Source organism: Rhinichthys klamathensis, unplaced genomic scaffold (assembly GCF_029890125.1).
Source record: "Rhinichthys klamathensis goyatoka isolate OS25496 unplaced genomic scaffold, OSU_Roscu_1.1 h1tg001101l_1, whole genome shotgun sequence".
NCBI lineage: Eukaryota > Metazoa > Chordata > Actinopteri > Cypriniformes > Leuciscidae > Rhinichthys > Rhinichthys klamathensis.
The window spans coordinates 76,167-96,233 of NW_026607343.1; the positions used below are offsets into that span (position 1 = coordinate 76,167).

Here is a 20,067-nt window from a genome sequence, read left to right on the forward strand (position 1 = left end):
ACTTGCTTATTTTCCATCAAAATACAATATAGTGGAAATAAAATGATTATAAAAATCATGAATGACACATTGCAAAATTATGCCAGCTTTTTTCGAAAGGTTTAAACCAAGGGCAAAACCAGTGTTGTTTTAGTATTCATATTTTGAATTGGCTTTTATTTATTTTTATTTTTATTTTTATTTTGGTTTAAGTTTTAGTAATTTCGTTTTTTTATACTAGCTTTATTTCCGTTTTAGTTTAATAATTTTACAACTTCAACTTTTTATTTCAGTTAGTAACAAGTGCACCATTTCTGACTTGATTTTCATATAATATTTTGTTTTATTTCAGATTTATTTTAATAAATGGAAAAAAAAGTTGTAGTTTTACTTTTAGTTAACAATACCAACACTTCAAGAAACTGTTCAAATAAATTGAAGGTCAAGCTCTTATGCGGAGTGCTATTTGTGTGATGCCTGAGCTGCTATAGAAATGGTTTTACAGTACACCACTAGACAACTCCTGCCCTGAGATCGTATTGAACTCATCGTGTGCTACCTAGTTTTTCCTTTAGCCACGCATTCTTCCGTCAACAAGCAATCTTTATGGTGACATTTACAGAATGTCTTTCTTTGAGTGTAAACATCAAAGAAATATGATGTTGACTTTTGCAGTTACAGATCAGTTCAGCTTCCTATCCTGACCTGACATTTTTTTGTTGTTGTTGTTCATTTGTTTTATGAAGGACAAGTTGCTTATGTTGGCTTATGTTTTTTTTTTCTATTTCTGTTTGCTTGGAGAATTTGTTATGTTAGTGCAAAGATTCTTTAGTATCTGGACAGTACGCAACTCTGTACTTTTCTCTATCCCAATCTGTTTCTTCTAGAACATGCTGGCAGAGAAGGTGGAGCAAATGATGGAGTGGAGTTCCCGACGTTCTGTGATCCGTATGAACGGGGATAAGTTCCGGCGGTTCGTCAAAGCTCCACCCCGGAACTATTCCGTTATTGTGATGTTCACCGCGCTACAACCCCAGAGACAATGTTCTGTCTGCAGGTGAGACACACACATTCATCTTTTAGTGTCTGTCCACAGGTATAATGCTGTATTTACTGAAGTAAAACAATAACACCAGGCGTAAACACGGACTTATATTAAGATTTGATCTGCCCCAGAGCACCACTGGAGAGCTTTCTACATCTGTCTATTCCCAAGCAGCCTCATCCCAGACATCATTCCCATCTATTTATCCCACGACAGCTACTTAGCCCCCATCCGCTCACCTCACATCCATCTCTCCCCTCATTATCCTTCAATCGTTGGCTAAAATGACTCCGTGCTCGCACAGTCGTGTTCCTCAGCTGAATATCAAGCCTCGGAGTGTGAACCACTCCCTCTAGTCCTATTCAGAATTCAGAACATCATCTACCAGCTTCATTGAATAAAGATAACGGACTGGAACAGTCATGTGTGGTACCAAAATAGAGGAAGTTAATTTAAAGCAGATCGACCTTTAAGCGCCCAGTCACCCGACCACGTCAACGTGACCCCTAATGCTTTTTTAATTATCTGCTGTCTACTCAAATCACATGTTTATGTATTCTCATTTTTTCCTCCTTATTTGCCCTCAATCCCCATCCCTGTCAATTCGTAATTGATTTTTTTCTCCCTTCATTATTTTGTCTTGAATACTGTAGGAATAGGTAACAATGGTTGACTAATTGACTAGAAGTTGAACAGTCTATCTGTAACTTTAGCCGTTAGATAGTTTGCATGGAAAAGTCTTTCAATCCATCCCCACTGTAGCATTGTTGCTACATCACATAGATTCAGACATATTTCTTAAATCAACTAGTCATTCAACCTCACTTTCATGCCTGTATGTTGTCCAAGGGTCCTTAAAAGTTTCAAAATGTCTTAGTCACTTTGAATTGAAGGCTGTAAAAAGTCTTTTTAAGTATCTTAAATAGCATGAGGGGAAAAGTCTTAAATGTCATAATCAGAGAACAGGAATTGCTTCTCAAATACCGAGTCAGTGCTGTGCTTTTTGTCATCTCCCCAAATGTGTTCATGAAATGCCATTTTACCCATGTCCCGAAGGACTTTGCTCTCCAGAGCACTTTTGACTGCAGTAAAGTCTCAATGACAGATCAGTTAACGTCAGCTCGGCCCTCGCTTCTTAAAAATGGACACTCAGCATTACATGAAACATTAATGTGTATAATCATGCATATTTAAACATTGTTTGTTTTTGCCATCTGCAGAGTGCTCTGCTTTATTGATGTTTATGGGTGCATTTCGTTTATTGATGCATTTAACAAGTATTTAAACCGGACGCTTTCAATCTGTAAATGTATGTTTATTTAGCACTATTTGGATGATATTTGTTGTATACAATTATGAACATGGGATACCTATCCTTTCATAAACTGATCCAGAGGGCATTGGGATCCCTGTAGAGTTTACAATGATGGGAGTGTCTGTTGTCTGGATTTGGCCGTTACGGAAGGTAGTGACCTGGAGGTGCAGCATGTAACCCGAAATAAGACTTATTTTATGTGCAGGGTGTGAAATCCAAATGAACTCTCACTTGATATGTGTTGCTTGTCTATGCGAGTATATGGGGAAAAACATGAGATCTTTGAAGTGATGTGAGTGCTTTTGATCCTACTTCATCAATTCTGTTAGTTTATGTATTTGTGGTGGACAACACAGTGACAATTTCCGGGAACTGGCAGGTGGACATCTTTTTTGCATCTGCAAAAGAACAGATACCTAATTAGCAGCATTGTCTGCTCATCTTTTATTCTCTTGTTCTCTTTATACTGTCCACCTAGTGTGGAATAAACAGCAATCACTGTAATAAGTAACAGTGAGATGACACTCCTCTAATGAAGTCCTTCTTGTCCTTCTTCTCTTTCTCTTCTCTCTCTCTCTCTCTGTCTATCTCTCTGCTTCTGAAAATGTCTCTCTCTCATAGGCAAGCTAATGAGGAGTATCAGGTTCTGGCTAACTCCTGGCGATACTCTTCGGCCTTCTCTAACAAACTCTTCTTCACGGTTGTGGATTATGATGAGGGCGCTGACGTCTTTCAACAGGTAAACATTCATATCCTCTCTCTTTAACTCTCATTCACATGGATTTGGTCTGGTCTGTCTAGCGATTTGGTTCATGCAGAGGGCCCTGCAGAGAGAGAACAGACATATCAGGGAATTTTACAGTGATTTCCAGGCCTGCAAAGTGTCCTTGGTTCCTTAAAATTATTTAAATGTATTCAATTCACTTCAAAATTGCCAGCAAAAAAATCTAATATTGTCATATATTTGTTAAATATCTTAAATGGCATATAAAAAGTATCACTCACATGGTATTTGACATTAATTTAATTTATTTTAATGTATGTAGGTAAATATTGCTGTTTAGTAATATTATTGATATATTGTTACATGCAGATTAATTACTTAAATTATATATTATTATTTTTTACGATTAGTGTAAAAACATGTCTTGATTAGAAATTTTAAGTTAACATTTTTCAAATTTACTAATTTTAACAGTTGCTATTTGGTTCAAATAATGGTTCTTCTGAAATAATGTATAATACTAATTTTAGTATTATAAAAATACTAAAAATACTATTAAAAATATTATTATTAGTAGAAGTAGTAATAGTAATAGTTTGCCTGACAATGAAAAGTCAAGGACATTTTTCTAGTGAATATATTTTTTCTAGTTATGCTCAGCTCTGAAAGTGCTCTTTGTGACTGAAGAATGTATGGAATCTAGGGCTGCTCGATTATGGCAAATATCATAATCATGATTATTTCTGTTCAATATTGAAATCACGATTATTTTACACAGTTGTTGGTGGCAATAAGATCAAATTTCACGAAATTTCACAATTACCGATACTTCAGCAAAAACTAATTCTAGGTTAACTAATGTAAGATAAAGCTCCTCAAAATGATTACATGAGACAAGTAAAAAGTCAGCAATACAATAAGAACAAAGAAACTAATTACAAACAAAACTGACAAATAAATAGAACGAAACCAAATTAAATTAACAGTGTTTTCATTTTTTTCAGGAAGATGTACAGGTACAGAGCCATAGAGAGAAAGAGTTGCGACACTCCCATAGACCGCCATAGGAACTTTGGAATGCGGAAGTAACGCGTGTCGTGGAGCAGCCAATAGTTCCAAACACTGATAGTTCCAGCATTGAACCCCATTCATTTTCAGTGCTTCAGAAGTACGTTCGCTGGTAAATTAATGAAATTACTGTATTTTTTTACTTTTACACACATTAGCCGACCTCTCGTGAATCTAGTCTGTAGTTATATTTAATGTAGCCAGTTTTAGTAAATGTTTATTGGAAGATAATAGGTTAATTGCAGCGATAGCTTACGTGACCAACACTTCACTAACGTTAGCTAACTGGTAACCTGATGTATATAATATATAATATTTTTAATAATATTTTAAATATATATGTATATATATATATATATATATATATATATATAACCTATATATAATATTATATACACACACACACACACACACACACACACAATTCATTTATTTAAATGGGTTAGGGAGGGTTATGCATGTGCTTATATGTATTTAGGAACATAGTTAATTCACTCATTAACTATCTCTCCGGTTTAATTTTATGAAGAATATTTTTCGGTTGAATATTTACCGAACATTGCTGTATATAGTCGTTGCTTTCTACGTTATGGGAGCAGTCTATTTCCCTCCTAAATCATTCATTTGTACATGCACAGCGTAATTATTTATATTTTGTGTTGGTTGGAATTCTGAACGGACTGCAGACCTCTTTGCGTGATCACGAAGGTATAGGCTAATGGCTGAATCGGAATTTATAAGCAAGATCACGGGAATCAATAGCCTAATACAGCCCAGTTGTGCTAAAATAAATATCATGAGACGTCCATCATCAGATGAATGACATGGAAAAGTTAAGTTAGAGCCGCTAAAGCCAGTGCTAACGTACTACCCATGCGAACATGAACACTAAGCTTTTCCCTCCAAAAAAATAGCCTAAAACTTATCTAAGTTGTCACCCTGCCTCTCCAAATGCAAAAGTGACATTAACAAAATGCAATAACAGCTTAAAAAGTACTTGGGTGTGTGTTTTATTTTATATTTACCGTTTAATAATCCAATCGCTGCTGTCTGTCCATAGAAGAACATGACAGCCCGCGTGTGTTTTGGAACTAATGGGGCTTACATGAACCACGTGACAGCCGTCGCGGCGACATCAAAGCGTGTCGCAACTCTTTCTCTCTATGGCTCTGTACAGGTACTAACACTGTGGTATTCAGATAAGTAATAGAGTATTCAACAAAAAAAAATATTTTTCAAGTAATTCAACAAAAATTGATTAGTCAAATGTAAAATAACACTGCATAGTCTTGCTGTACACTGTAAATATAGATTGATCCTAATTAAAGCTACTTAAGTTATTTAGTCAAGATCACTGAGTGATTTTCCTTTGTCATTTGTTGTTTGATTATCATAATGACAGACTGCAGCAGGTATATTAGGCTGCTGTCACTTTAAGAGCTGATGCGTGGATCCAATATACTGTTAAACACGCGTTTTCTTTCTCAACTTTGTGCGTTTACTGAAGACATAACCCACTGTTCATGTCAATACTCTCCAAAAAGGCATTGTGACATTTTTGTGTGTACACGTTTAGGTTCCTATCCGAATCCATTAGCATTTTACATTGATTATCTTGTTTTCATAATAGTTAGAAGCCGAAATCGAAAATCAATTACGATTAATCGCTCTGACCTAATGAAATCATTGGTCAAAAGATGTGATGACTTTGTTCATGGTAATTATTTAATAATAACCAACCATACAAAATAGGTGTATAATTTAAATCAAATTAAACCAAGCTCAGAAAAGACAAGCGTTTCCTGCCCACATTAACTCTTTGTTCCATTCTTCTGGCTATGCATAGAGCTGATGTTTCACATTCATGCTCAGATGGTCTCAACTTCTAATTTGTCAGAGCCTGACAACTTCAGGAATTACATTTTAAAAAGCAGCAAGAACAATCAAATGGAAAATAGCTCCCCGTCTATTTTCCATGTAATGAAATGTCACACTTCTCAGAAGCAAATTATAGAGAAGAAAATCTCTATGACACAGAACATGCACATTAATTTAACACACGCTGATATGTAGCTATTCTACTGCAATTTGCACACTAAAGAGAGTAAGTTTGTGTAAGAAGCTTTATCATAAACTGACATATCCTTGCGCCTATAGATGTGTGCACAGCTGTATCTAGGGTAATAGTCATCAATTAGATTAGCACTACTGACTTGCTGTTGTTTCCTCTGTGGAGTTTTTTTTTTATTTGGGTTCATCAAAAACCGTATGCATTCTAGTAAAACAAATTGCTCCAGCTCATAAAGACATCAACCCCTCAGGAAAGTATAGTGGACAAGACTCAAATGATCTTTGTGATTTCTTAGTGTATCCTAGTTTACATAATGCTTTGTTTGGAATAATCACGAATCTAGGATTTAAGCCTTTGGGTTACAGTTGCCAGATCAGATATCTCACAGCGCTATTGTAATGGTGAGGTTTTCACATTTATTAGAGTGGCTGGTATTGTAACTGTAAGTGACTGTACATAAATACATTAACTACAAAACTAGTTGTTACACAATTAAAACTTCCAGTCCCTTTAGTGGAGCTTCATGAAGAAACAGGAATATGTGGTATACTTTAATATTTTAAATTCAATATAATTTATTATTCAGTCCTCGGGGTAATGTCATACCAATTTACCCATATCTGTTATGAGGTCCGAAATAATTTTCCTATGCTAAAGAAATAATTCTAGTGTGGCAAAGCCTATGCATTCTGGAAAACTGCAAGGGCTTCTGTTCACCCGCACCAAACCCATTTCTTGGAGGACATGTGGGTTAATGTTGATTTGATGTGTTTTCATCCAGCATGGGGACAGCATTATTAGTCAGTCCATTAGTATGCTAATAAACAGATGTGTGTTAGAGGTGCTGGTTAATAACGTTCCCCAATGTTTTTAAGAGACTATTTCATCACCAGCGATTACATGATTGCTCCCCGTGTTTGAAATTATATGTAATTACATGAATATCACTTAGGTAGATTTATTATGTTCTTTAATGCGAAGGATAAAAAATATATATTCACCGTCATGTAATTTTGACCCCATATTGTTTTCTTTCTTCTGTGAAAACATAAAATAAGATATTAGAGAGAAAGAATGCCCAGCTGCACTTTTCCTTACAACGAAGATGGATGGTGACACTGCAAAGCTCCATATACATATGACTCATGCACTATATATGCCTTCTAAGCCCATGACTCATTCCTATGGGCTCTATGCAAGGGGGTATTTCCGGTGAAGGTCTAAGGATGCTGGATTACTTCCGCCGATCGTAGAGTCCAATGCTATACCGAGAATTTATATTGGTTTTTATACTCTATTGCTATACTAAAGAAACATTAGTCACAAAAACAGACAAAACAGAAACCCGTCATTTAGCTTATGCTTCTTTGTTTATTATATTAAATAAACATAACTATATATAAAATTACATCTAAACGTATTAAAGTTTCGTTTCAAAGACGAGAGGACAGTACATTTTGAAGACTCTGCCATAATCCCGTTTTCCTCGGTTTTCCTCCGCTTTAAATCTCCCCAACCGGAAACTGAAGAGCAGCCTTGCGTCAAATGCGGAACTTATGCGTGCATTTGGGAACCATAGACTGTAAAAAAAAATATGGACGTAGTGTTAGTGACGTCACCCGTAGGTTTCTGAAGAGCGTTTTTGAAGCCTAAAGTGGGCGGGGCCAGCCGTCGCCATCTTGGCAGCGCGTCACCTCTCGTCACTACCGGATAAAATAAATTGGACAAAGAGGCGGGACGTGGATGGAGCTGAGGTGCTAATGCTATATGCTACTGGCCTTGCGCTAAAGTGACAGCTGATTGAAGAATAAAAGCCAATAGTTCATGTTTTTGCCCTTCGAAATATTATAATAGGTAAAAGACGTAACTAAAAGTGAGACTGTGTATGATGTATTGTTATTCTGCTGTAAAAATGTATTATCATGCAGTAACTTACAATATTGCTCTAAACTTGTGGGTGTGACAGTGATTCATGCGCATACATGTCAGTCAGCATGGCATCGCACGTCAAGTTCGTAAAGAGCTTTATTCAGTCCATTTTGGCCGCCTCTCAATTTCTCAAATGGGTTAAACCAAATATATTACTTCAGTAGTTCAAGTAAATGCACTAGAAACCCGCGCTCATTCAAGTGTGTGCATCTATTAAATGGACGGAGAGAAAGCATGACACCTGCAGGATGTTATCTGACGGTACTTTTTATTTAACACTAAAAAGTTAAACAAGCATATCTGTTCCGTGAGAGCATTAATACCACATAACGAGTGTGGTCTCTATATCTATAGACGTTTTTAGAAAAGAAATTGTCAGACATCCATTAACGTTGGTGCATGCGAGGAAAACAACTGGAAATACAGCGCCTCTCCATACCAGTCTATGCTCCATACTTGACAACAACGGAATCCAACGGCGTGGGCGAAGGTATAATGCGTGTATTAAATTGTATGAAATAATCCCGAAAAAGCACAAACACGGCAGAGATGGCAAGTACAGCAGCTGCTGGAATTAGCTGAGAGTGACGCTATCAGACAGCAGACAAACGGCCGCAATCCGCCTGTCACTCAAGTGGCCACGCCCTTAATTATGCAGCTTTAATATAATTTAAACGGATGAGTTGTAAAAAAATTCACCCCCCTCACAGTTGTCATGAAGGGCAAAATAAGCTATAAAGACTAAAACCACTTTTTGCTCCAGGCTGTAAACATGTTTTTTTCTGCTGTAAAATTGGGCATTTTAACATGGGGGAGATACAGATTTGAGTTGACTCACTTCTGCCTCCAGCCTCAAGCCGTCAGTAGATGAATTGCAGTTTAATTCACTTCCGTGTTGGTTTCAAGAGAGAGACAGGGAGGTTGCCGCTTGATGGGAACTCACAATAGGGGATTATCACGCTTCCGGGTTTCATGGGCGGGATTTGTCAACTTTGTGCATGTCCACTTCCGACGCAGTTCAACAATGGCTGAAACGAAGGCTAGATGTCACTGCTCTGTTCCACTTTGTAAATCTAACGAACAACGCTAACCCTACTTAAGTTCTCATGGATTCCCGACTGAATTGAGTATAAGGAAGAAGTGGATTAAAGGGGTCGCCTGGATTAAGGTCCAAACTTTAAAATAAAACAAGGAAGCACGTTTGTTTGTAGCCGGCACTTTAGTGAATCAGACTAATTTACCAGGGATGCCGTATAAATAAACTTAGTGTAGTCCGTCATCAGTTCGCCAGAGTGATCGGTGATTCAACGGAAGTGGCAGTGCACAAAGATCACTGAATGCGGAAGTACTACGTATCAGCGTGATAATCCCCTATTGGCATACCTCAATCCCAATCCGAGGGGCGGGATAAACGGTTGTCTTTCAAAATCCCCCTGCACGCAATAGGACAACGCTACAACCAACCAGAGCAACGAACGGCTGTGGCTGTGTGAGTCCCATGCGTTTCCCCCCCAGCGGAGCTAGTTGATATATTAAACTTTTGCCGTATCCGATCGTCAAAACTCCGAACACATCTTCCCTTTTTTAAGAATGACTTAAGTTACGTTCTCTTAACTCCAAGTCCTCCAGAGTCGCGGCCAAAGCCGTTTCGAAAGACCGCTGTTCGCCTGCATCATCTTCTTTGTTTTCAAGTAGCAGGGAAATCACCTATGGAAATCATGCGAAACCGTCACATCTCTGCCGTCATTGTTAAGCCCGCCCACCAACTCTATACACGATGTGATTGGCTTGACCAGAGTTTGTTTTTTCCAGCTCGAAAAGCCAACGGAGAGTTGCTAGACCACACTTTGCTGCAAAATATTTTTTGCTGTCGCTAGGGTGCGTCTAGATTTCTAGGCTACACTCCTATATTATGCAGCAAAAACTGTTTTCAACATTTCAAAATGTTTATTGAGCACCAAATCTGCATGTAAGAATGATTTCTGAAGGATCATGTGACACTGACAATTGGAGTAATGGCTGCTGAAAATTCAGCTTTTAAATTAATTACATTTAAAACAAAAAAAGTAAATAGAAATTGGTTAATTCGAGTAAGGACTTCTTTCAAAAACATAGTTGAAAAAAATCTTAATTATTCCAAATATTAGACTATATTAAATATTAGTGTACTGTTAAGGGGGGAAAACGCCATTCATATGACTCATGCACAATATTATTTCTAAGCCCAAATAATAGCTTAGTGTGAGAAACTATTACAAATTAAAGCCATATTGCAAAATTTAAGTTTACTGATCTTAGTCAATTAAGGGGCCAAACACAAAGAAGGCACGATAAGTCATGCTATCATGGCTGGGATCATCAGACCAACTTCGTCAATGACCAATTAAAGACATATTAAGATAATTTTAGGCAAAATGGTTGAAAAATCATATACAGTCATTAATAATATGATTTAATGGTTTATCACTTTTGACCAATAGGTGACACTGTGACCAAATTGATGTGGTGTGTGGTCACAATGACACATGCAGTGTTTGGTGTAAATATGCCAAAGCATTGCAAGATACAGCCTCAGAATCGTTTTGGCATCATGCCTTCAAATTTGTTGATGCGGTATAAGAAAACCGTTTCGTCCATCGATCCGAAATCCAGAACTTTTTTGCCAGCCTGGTCTGGAAGATGATCTGACTCAAATTTGGTGAAAATTGGACCAACACTTTAGGAGAAGTTTGAAAAAGTAGGGTTTTTTTTAAAAGAAAATCAAAATGTCGAACAGGAAGCTCAGCCAAGTACAGAGTTTCGTAACGATCCCCAATGAGTTCGTAAAATATAGCATTTTACGACAAAATTCAAAATGGCCGAAGCCCAAAATGGCCGATATGGAAAAATTGGGTATTGTTTGACTTGCTGCACCGAATCTAAAGACACAATTTTTGGCCAAGAAGTTATAAACAAAAAAAGCCATTTTTCATATCACCTGACCACTAGGTGGCACTGCACTGAAACTGTGCAGGTACCATCAGGTCATGGTTTTCATAACACACACCAAGTTTAGTCCGAATATGCTAAAGCGTTGTGGAGATACAGTCTAAAATTCTATTTGTTGAATTATTTTGCGCGTTATTTGAGAACGGTTTGACAAATCAACTTGAATTCCATAACTTTGTGTCTGCATGGCCTGAAGATGATCTGATAAAAATTTTGTGAAAGTCGGAACAACGGCCTAGGAGGAGTACGAAAAAGTATGTTTTTCGGAAAATGTCTGTGGCAAATTGCATAACTTTTTCACAAGCTGTTCCAGCCCATATCAAGAACAGAAGAAGAAGCAGAAGAATAACAATAATAAGAACTTCAATGGATACAATGGCACAGCAAGTTTGACCATGGGGCTTTAGAAAACGTTTTTAATATAGAGCACAAGACATGTGGATTACTTTTATGATATTTGTATGCTCCTTTTTTGTCCTTTTTGGAGTTTGCCATTATACATCACTTTCCACATTTTTTTTATGTAATAGAGCAGCTCAGAAAGAATATTTCCTTTTGTGTTTCACAGAAGAAAGAAAATACAAGGTTGGAACTAGAGATGGGAATTTTGGGTCATTTTTTTCACAAACTTTTCAACTTATCACACCACATGTGGTGTTATTTATTGGCTGTGTGTCATGTTAAAACAGTTATATAAAAAAAAAAATACGTAAAAAAAAACATTTAAACATCTCACAACACCCTCCATTGTGTTCCACTGAGTTACACTCAGTCCACTTTCTTTTGAAAGAAAGAACACGTCCTGTTTGAACACCCTGAAATCCTTTCCGAAGTGTTCATCACTTGACTAGTTTGACTCATTTGGACTGCAAGGTATCACCAAAAAAGACTAACAAATCACAAAATTAAGAACAAAGTGCTTTTTTTGCGATCGATGACTGCTGTCACTTCAGAGTACTCAAGTACTCATGCACATCCTTAGCTGAAACAGCATTGGGTCAAAAATTTACACTTTCAGAATATTTCGCCGAACCCTCTGCTTTTAACTCTATCATTTTATTTTTTTCATCCAGTTGTTCTCTCTCTCTGACCCTTCGTTCTTGTAGTGGGTAATTTACCTCCCTCTGGAGGATCTTCAATTGCTCCTGTTTCCTTATTAAAAGAAATCTCTGTAATACACATCACACCGTTCCTGCTGCTTTATTGATTTATTAGCAGATATGAATGTTTTTGTACTCTTGTTTCTCTTCAATTCATCATTCCCCTCCCCTCTCCTCCCTTCCTATGCTTCCTGTTACTCTTCTCTCTCATATGTCCTGCCTTTTCTTCCTCTTCTCTCTCTCTCCTCCAGCTAAACATGAACTCTGCCCCCACATTCATGCATTTCCCAGCTAAAGGGAAGCCGAAGAGGGCAGACACCTTTGACCTTCAGCGGATTGGCTTTGCCTCTGAGCAGCTGGCCAAGTGGATTGCAGACCGTACTGATGTGCAGGTACTGTATGATATACTGCTGCACTAGCATTCTTTTTTTTAAATAAATGTATACTTTTATTCAGCAAAGATGCATTAAATTGATCAAAAGTGACGGTAAATATACTTATAAGGTTACAAATTTCTGTTTCAAATAAATGCTGTTCTTTTTAACTTTCTTCCTGGAAAACGTTATCATGATTTCCACTTAAATATATCAGCACAGCTGTCCACATTGATAATAACTATAAGTGTTTCTTGAGCATCAAATCAGCATATTAGAATGTAGAGTTATTACATAATTTGATACTGAAGACTGGAGTAATGATGCTGAAAATTCAGCTTTGCCATCACAGGAATATATAATTTTTTTAATATATTAAAATAGAAAACAGTTATTTTAAATTGTAATAATATTTCACTACTGTACTGTTTGGTTAAAAAATGCAATTTTGGTGAGCATAATAGACTTCTTTCAAAGATGTTAACAAAACTTACTTAAAAGTATTTGTACATATTCTACAAATGTTACTGTATTTATTTTATATCACTCTTGGTGCATTTCAATGTCTAGCAAATAAAATTGTAAATGCATAATGTACGTGACTGACAGCATTTTGAAACGTAAAAGCACTGCTTTGAAGTGCTCTGCCTTCCAGACACATTTATTTGCGATCTGTCTCAAACTTTTCTTTTTTTACTTTTATGATGCATTATTTTATAATACTAATGCTCAAAAAATTATTGCTATAAGAAACACTTAAATTAAACAAATTAGTTAAATCAAATGAACTTTTATGGGAATGTAGAACTTTCTTTTGAGTTCACAATACTGACACATTTAAAGTAAACTAAATTGATTCATTGTTTTGTGAACTTTTTTATTATTCTTTTTTTTTAACTGGGCTGGGATTTTATATTTCCCTGCATGCTTAGCCGTGACACTTGAAGTGGAGAGTAAATGCTAAAATGAAGTGTTATATGATTGTGTGTGCAAGATTAATGTTAAGTGTGAGATTTAATAGTGTTTAATGTTTTGCTATGCTAATTTTGAAGAGTTTCTGTTATGTGGGTTTTTTGGGGGGTTGCCATCATGGAGACGAGTAGACATATGAGCTTGGTTTGAGAACAGATATATGACAACTGTTCTTTATTGCTGTTCTCAATCCGCTATTGCAAAGCATTGTGTTAACAATTAGCAAGTTAGCACTGAATTAGCTATTTAAAGCTAGTCAAGTTCCCACTACTAAACATATTTAAATTGAAATAACGTGATCATTTTAAGTTAAATGTATGAGTTAGCTTACTCAAGTATTGCAAGTTAAGAGCAATTAAAATATACGAGTACAAAATAAAAATCTGCCAGTTCTGCTTGCTTAAGCTTTGACCTTCTTAACTTTTTTGTAATGTAACTGATTACTTTTTTTTTTTTTTTTTTTTTTTTTATTATTTGGGTTTACAGTGTGGTGTCTTTTGCCTGATGGCTGTTTTTTAAGAAATTAATTTGCATTTGTTAGTTTGACTAATACTCATTTGAGATGCAGCGTTTGTGCAACATTGCAGATGCCAAAATGGGCAGAAATAAATCTCAATACACTTTTTAAAAGTGATAAGTAACATCTTTTCTCCCATCTCTTGAAAATGCAACCTCTTTATGACCTTTCAAGACACGTTAGCACAGTTATTATACATAATAATATAGTGATTGTATAACTGATGCCAAAAGCTTGAAAGTATAATTATGTGTCTGACATCCTGCAAGACTGATGTCAAATATAAACACTCTTTTGATTAAAGGATTTCTTCTGTGTTTTTAATGATTACAGTACAGGCTTCTGTAATCCTTACTTTGTTGAATCTGTTTGGGATAGTGAACTCCTTCCAGCGTGCTTGGCAAATCTAGCTTTTTGCCAATGCAATTATAAAAAAAAAAAATATCAGATCAGTGATGAAATGTGCAAACTGAGAGATTCACAAAGCCTACGAAGTAGAACCGAGCAGCGATTTTATGCGAAGGCAGACCCAGATACGGGGTCTCGTGGAAATGGAGACAGATAACATCAATTTCCCCATCATGTTAACATAGATTTTCCCTCCAGAGGAGCTCTCATTGAAAAATATCACCGGCACCTTAATGCATTTACAGACGACTGCCTTGGAGCACTGGCACTAATTCAGTTGCCTTATTAAGACTCTACCTCGGTTTCAGCTTTAATATTTTTGAATAAGTCACTTAAGGTATATATATATATATATATATATATATATATATCACTTTTAGGGAAGGGCTGAGATAAATCAGTTGATGAAAAGCTACTTTTTTTAAATGGAGTGCACTGATTTAGAACCACTGTAGATTTCAGCGGAGATCGTATGTCAGTAATGCTCTCCCCTCCAAGCTGGACTCATTGGGCCCTATCATACACCCGGCGCAATACAGCGCCAAGCACGACGCAAGTGTTTTTTTGCTAGTTTCAGCCCGACGCAGTTATCATTTTCACGTCCTGCGCCATATTGTTTAAATAGCAAATGCATTTGCGCCTATTTTTGCGCCCATGGGCGTGCTGGTCTGAAAGTGAGGTTTGTTCAGGCGCGTTGTTGGAGCGTTGCTATTTTGAGGCAACTGAAATAGATTTTTTATGTTATTTAAAGAGCGCGTTAGTAATATGTGCCTATAGGCGGGTCCACAACACGTGTACACTCTGCTTATTACACACACACGGATGCGTAGCAGCACACAAACTAGTCAAATATTAAAAATAAAAGGATTACAATGTAAAATATTAATATTGTGTACATAAAGATATGGTGGAATCCGGCTTGTCCCGTAGACGGTCTGCTTGCGCGCTCTAACCTCGCGCACGAGCAGATCCGTTTGTGCTCTGGAGACGCGTTCAGTCTTTCCGCTTGCAAATTCCGTCTTGTAAATAGCAATCCGCCAAGGTGCGAGCGCAACTGGCTTTTAAAGGGAATGGGAGATGAGACTCAGATTGGTGTATTTCACGTTACGCCCAAAAGACACCCATTACTCATTAAGAGAATAGGGACAACCCTTTTAGATTATGCGCAGCGCGCGCCGACCATTTTTCCCGTCGTTAAACTAGCAAAAGTGGATTTGGATACACCTAAGTGCAATTGCGCCCTGCCCTTTAGACCATGCTCTTAGATCGTTAAAATAGGGCCCATTATCTTTGATTCATCTCCATTTCACATTTTTGAATAGGCACTGAAAGACTTTTACTATGTTTCAAAAGTTTTTTATTTTATTATTATTATTATTTTTATAACTCTGTTTACTAATTAACCATAACTTTTTATTTTATTTATTTTTTTATTTTATTTTTTTTATTTATTTGATTACTCTGTTTACTAAATCACCATAACATTAGCTATTTGTCTTTGTCGGCCTATCTGTGCGCATTGGATCGTTGCTCGTCCACCCCCTGGAGTTGACAGAATTATAGATGAAGTTGGCCATTTGTGTCCTAGATTAATCTGATCTGATTCGGAGGCAGCAGCAGAAGCTGTAGTACACATTTTGAACTTTAAGACCTTGAACGACAGGCACTAAACGTGTTTACAGCCCTCTGGGTCTCGCATCACAACACTCATAAATAGAGCATCCTGAGCGTCCAATGCGTCTTAGACTTACTAGCCCTCTGGGTCTACTTTTGGCCTAAGGCGAAGAAAAGAGTGCAAGAGGGAAGGGATGGATCGTCAACCTTTGCAGGAATGAATGAATTCAAAAGACAATGGCTGTCTGATACCTAAGGCAATTGCCTCGCTGCAGACAGTTAGTGACTTCACATGCAGTGGTTTGGAATGAAGTTTCCTCATCAGGAAAGGTTTCATTAAAAGTAAGATATTCAGACCATAACATACAAATTCAAGTGGTTGAAAGCAGTTCAAAAACTGCCATTTACAAATGAAAGGTTTTTAAAATAAAGTTTTACAAACTGCCAATGACTGTTTTTAACTATGATGGTTACCAAGGTTGGCCTTGAGATTGCAGTGTTTTAACAGTTGAACTCGGGGTTTAATTTCCTCTTAATTTTTTTTCAGTTTGATGCTTTTTGACCCTGATATAGATATTTCTTTATTATTTCTCTTGTTTGTCTTGGAGAAACATAACATGACAGGTATCAGAATACTGTCATCTTCTTCTTTCCATGTTTTAAAAACCCTATTTTAACAGGCTTGCATTTACCAATTCCTGAGAAATTGTTGTGTTATCTATCTGTCTGTCTGTCTGTCTGACATCTATCTATCTATCGATCTTTAAATATTTGTTTACTTGTTACTTATTTGTATCTCTCTATATAAATTGCTGTAAGCTTTAATGCTGTTGTTGGTGTTAATAATACAAATGCTATTACCATACTCTGTCAAGGGTCAACATTTTACTTGTGTTGACAATTTGTATGCTTTATGCTACCACTATTGTAATTAGTACAATTATATTCAGTCATAACAGGGTCCAAAATTTTTATTTGAACCATTTTAAACCATGTTAGAATTGTTGAAATTTTGATGTAATTGTGAATTCTAAGGATTGTAATTGTGTCCAATCAATAAGTATTTAAAATTGTATTTCTAGGTCCCTTATCAAACACAAACTTCTGTAAGCTGTGACACTGACATGTTAACATCTTAACTTTTTACAGAAAGTCTGTTGCATCCACTTAATTGCACCATTCATTGTTCATGGAGCATTGGGATTCAAGTCGTTATTTCTTAAATATAAGGTGTTGGTCAAAAGTTGATATTTGTTTTGTTTTGTTTGTCTAGATTCGGGTCTTCCGGCCACCCAACTACTCGGGTACGATCGCTCTGGCTCTGCTGGTGTCTCTGGTCGGTGGGCTCCTCTACCTGCGCAGAAACAACTTGGAGTTCATCTACAACAAGACTGGCTGGGCCATGGCCGCACTGGTGCCTAATGTTGATTATTTAGCCCAAATTAAAATTTAAATGCAGGAGCCATGCTTTCAGTTAAAAACTGGCCAGATTAAACAACAGCGCCTATCTTGGCAGCAGTACAATGGTCATCTCTCTCTGGCCCTAGAACCGTTCAACTTCAACACTTTTGCTATTGCTTTATAAGGTCCTTTAAAAAAAAAACTAAAACCAGCTGACCATGGAGTAAACCTAGATTAAAATTATTTATAGAGTTTTTAAGCCATAAAATAGGCCAATTTATTGTATCTAAACCCAAGATGATGCAATAAAAACAGAAGACAACAGCTCAAGGGGAGAAAGCATAGAGTCATTGTGCTTTTTACCACCTGGGGCCCAAATTATGTGCTGTGTCTTGCATAAAAGTTTGATTGAAAGTGTTGTGCTCTCTGTAAATTGTAGAACTTGGGCTTTCAATATTTATTCTCCAAAGTCTGAAGGCTGACCTTTACTGCTCTGATGGATAAAGTTTGTTATCCACCATATTGATTATAATGGCAGTTTGAGGAAAGGTTTTTTTTTTTTTTTTTTTTTTTTTTGCAGACTGCTAGAATGTAATCAATCTTTATCGTTCACTCACCTAACAAATCTCTCTCTCCATCTCTTTTTTTTTTCTTCAGTGTGTGGTGTTTGCCATGACGTCAGGTCAGATGTGGAATCATATTCGTGGTCCTCCGTATGCCCACAAGAACCCTCAAAATGGTCAAGTGGTAAGTGCTACCCATAGAGCCCTCTTCTTGTCTCAGAGCTCCATATGTGTCACACCACTTGTCTAAACCTCTCCAAACTCAGTTTGTGCTCTTTCATGACTTGTTTTTCTTTGTTTGTGTCTATCCATTAAATGGCTATCTGTTATGTGAAGTTTTGCATACGAAAAACAAGCTCAAGTTCTTCTTGGTATATGGCCCATCCTGTCAGTTCTCGGGCAATGAATCCTGTGGAACTTTAATTCTTACAAAGGGTATAGCCTACATTCATAAATAAAAAATATTGCACTCAGTGTAAATAGAACTGGTACACAAATAATGTGATGGAGCCAGACAGAACTACGAAAAAATGTGAATTGGATGTCGGAGAAGTGACCTGGATGGTAGAGCACATGCATTGTTTTTTGGGGGGGTTTTTTTGCACAGAGGACCCGAATTTGAATCCGGCTCGTGACATTTTCAGATCTAACCATCCCTCCCTCTGCTTTACCCCCTATACTTTCATGTCTCCACTCTCAATGTTTCTAGGAATACGAGGCAAAAACAATCTATGAAATAGAGACATTGTAAATACTGTTACTATTATAACTGTATACTATATATATTTAACATACACACACACACTACCATACATTACCATTCAACGGTCTTCTATATAATATGTTTAAAAATATATTTTATTCCTGCGATGGTAAAACGGAATTAAGCAGACATTATTCCAGTCAACAGTGTTACATTATTCTTTAGAAACCATTCTAATATGCTTATTTCTTGTATAATAACATTTCTTATTATTATCAATGTGGAAAACATAATACTTTTTTCAGAATTATTTGGCAAATATAAAGTTGAAATGAACAGCATTTATTTTTATTAGAATTTGTAACATCCAAAATGTTTTTACTGTCACTTTTGATTAAAAGCATACTTGTTGAATAAAAGTATACATTTTCTTTCAATTTTATTTTAACGGTAATGTGTGTGTGCAAATATTAATATAGCAGGGTTCCTACACATGTTGGAAAAATATGGAATTTGATTTGAGTCATTTCCATGTCTGGATAAGTGTGGAAAAAATTTGTGAATATTTCCAGACTATTGCCCCTATTCAGTTTTCAAAAAATACATTTATCATAAAGAACAGTGTTTTCGTGGAAAGTTTAGTGATTGTCAAACACGATTTGCATTACGCAAAACTGTTTGTCTTTACCTTAAGCGAGTATCTTATAAAATTCACAAAGTGAATGTTTACTCAAATGCCACATAAACCAGCAACAGAGTAAAGAGCAGACAATCATCTAAATCAGACTGTACTTTGCTGTTTGGCGATCATGCAACATCAAACCACATTTACAGTATCAAACTGGTGTGTCAGAGGTGAATATATGCAGGTTATAAAGCATTTTAGGTTTGTACGTAAGTGCATGATGTCACTTTGAGAAAACCAAGTTTAAAAAACATAAAATACAAATATTTACAGATGACTGTACTATACACTCACCTAAATGATTATTAGGAACACCTGTTCAATTTCTCATTAATGCAATTATATAATCAACCAATCACATGCCAGTTGCTTCAATGCATTTAGGGGTGTGGTCCTGGTCAAGACAATCTCCTGAACTCCAAACTGAATGTCAGAATGGGAAAGAAAGGTGATTTAAGCAATTTTGAGCGTGGCATGGTTGTTGGTGCCAGACGGGCCGGTCTGAGTATTTCACAATCTGCTCAGTTACTGGGATTTTCAAGCACGACCCTTTCTAGGGTTTACAAAGAATGGTGTGAAAAGGGAAAAACATCCAGTATGCGGCAGTCCTG

The 20,067-nt window shown here is 36.6% G+C and overlaps 1 protein-coding gene across 1 annotated transcript in view; it reads left to right on the forward strand.

The window, feature by feature from the left end:
• The window catches only part of tusc3 (tumor suppressor candidate 3), a 109,338-nt gene that overhangs the window by 43,464 nt on the left and 45,807 nt on the right, over nucleotides 1-20,067 (forward strand). The window contains exons 2-6 of the mRNA XM_056244801.1: nucleotides 867-1,036; nucleotides 2,961-3,078; nucleotides 12,471-12,611; nucleotides 17,378-17,518; nucleotides 18,163-18,252. Coding sequence (XP_056100776.1) covers nucleotides 867-1,036; nucleotides 2,961-3,078; nucleotides 12,471-12,611; nucleotides 17,378-17,518; nucleotides 18,163-18,252 — 660 coding nt within the window. The remainder of the gene's footprint in view (nucleotides 1-866; nucleotides 1,037-2,960; nucleotides 3,079-12,470; nucleotides 12,612-17,377; nucleotides 17,519-18,162; nucleotides 18,253-20,067) is intronic.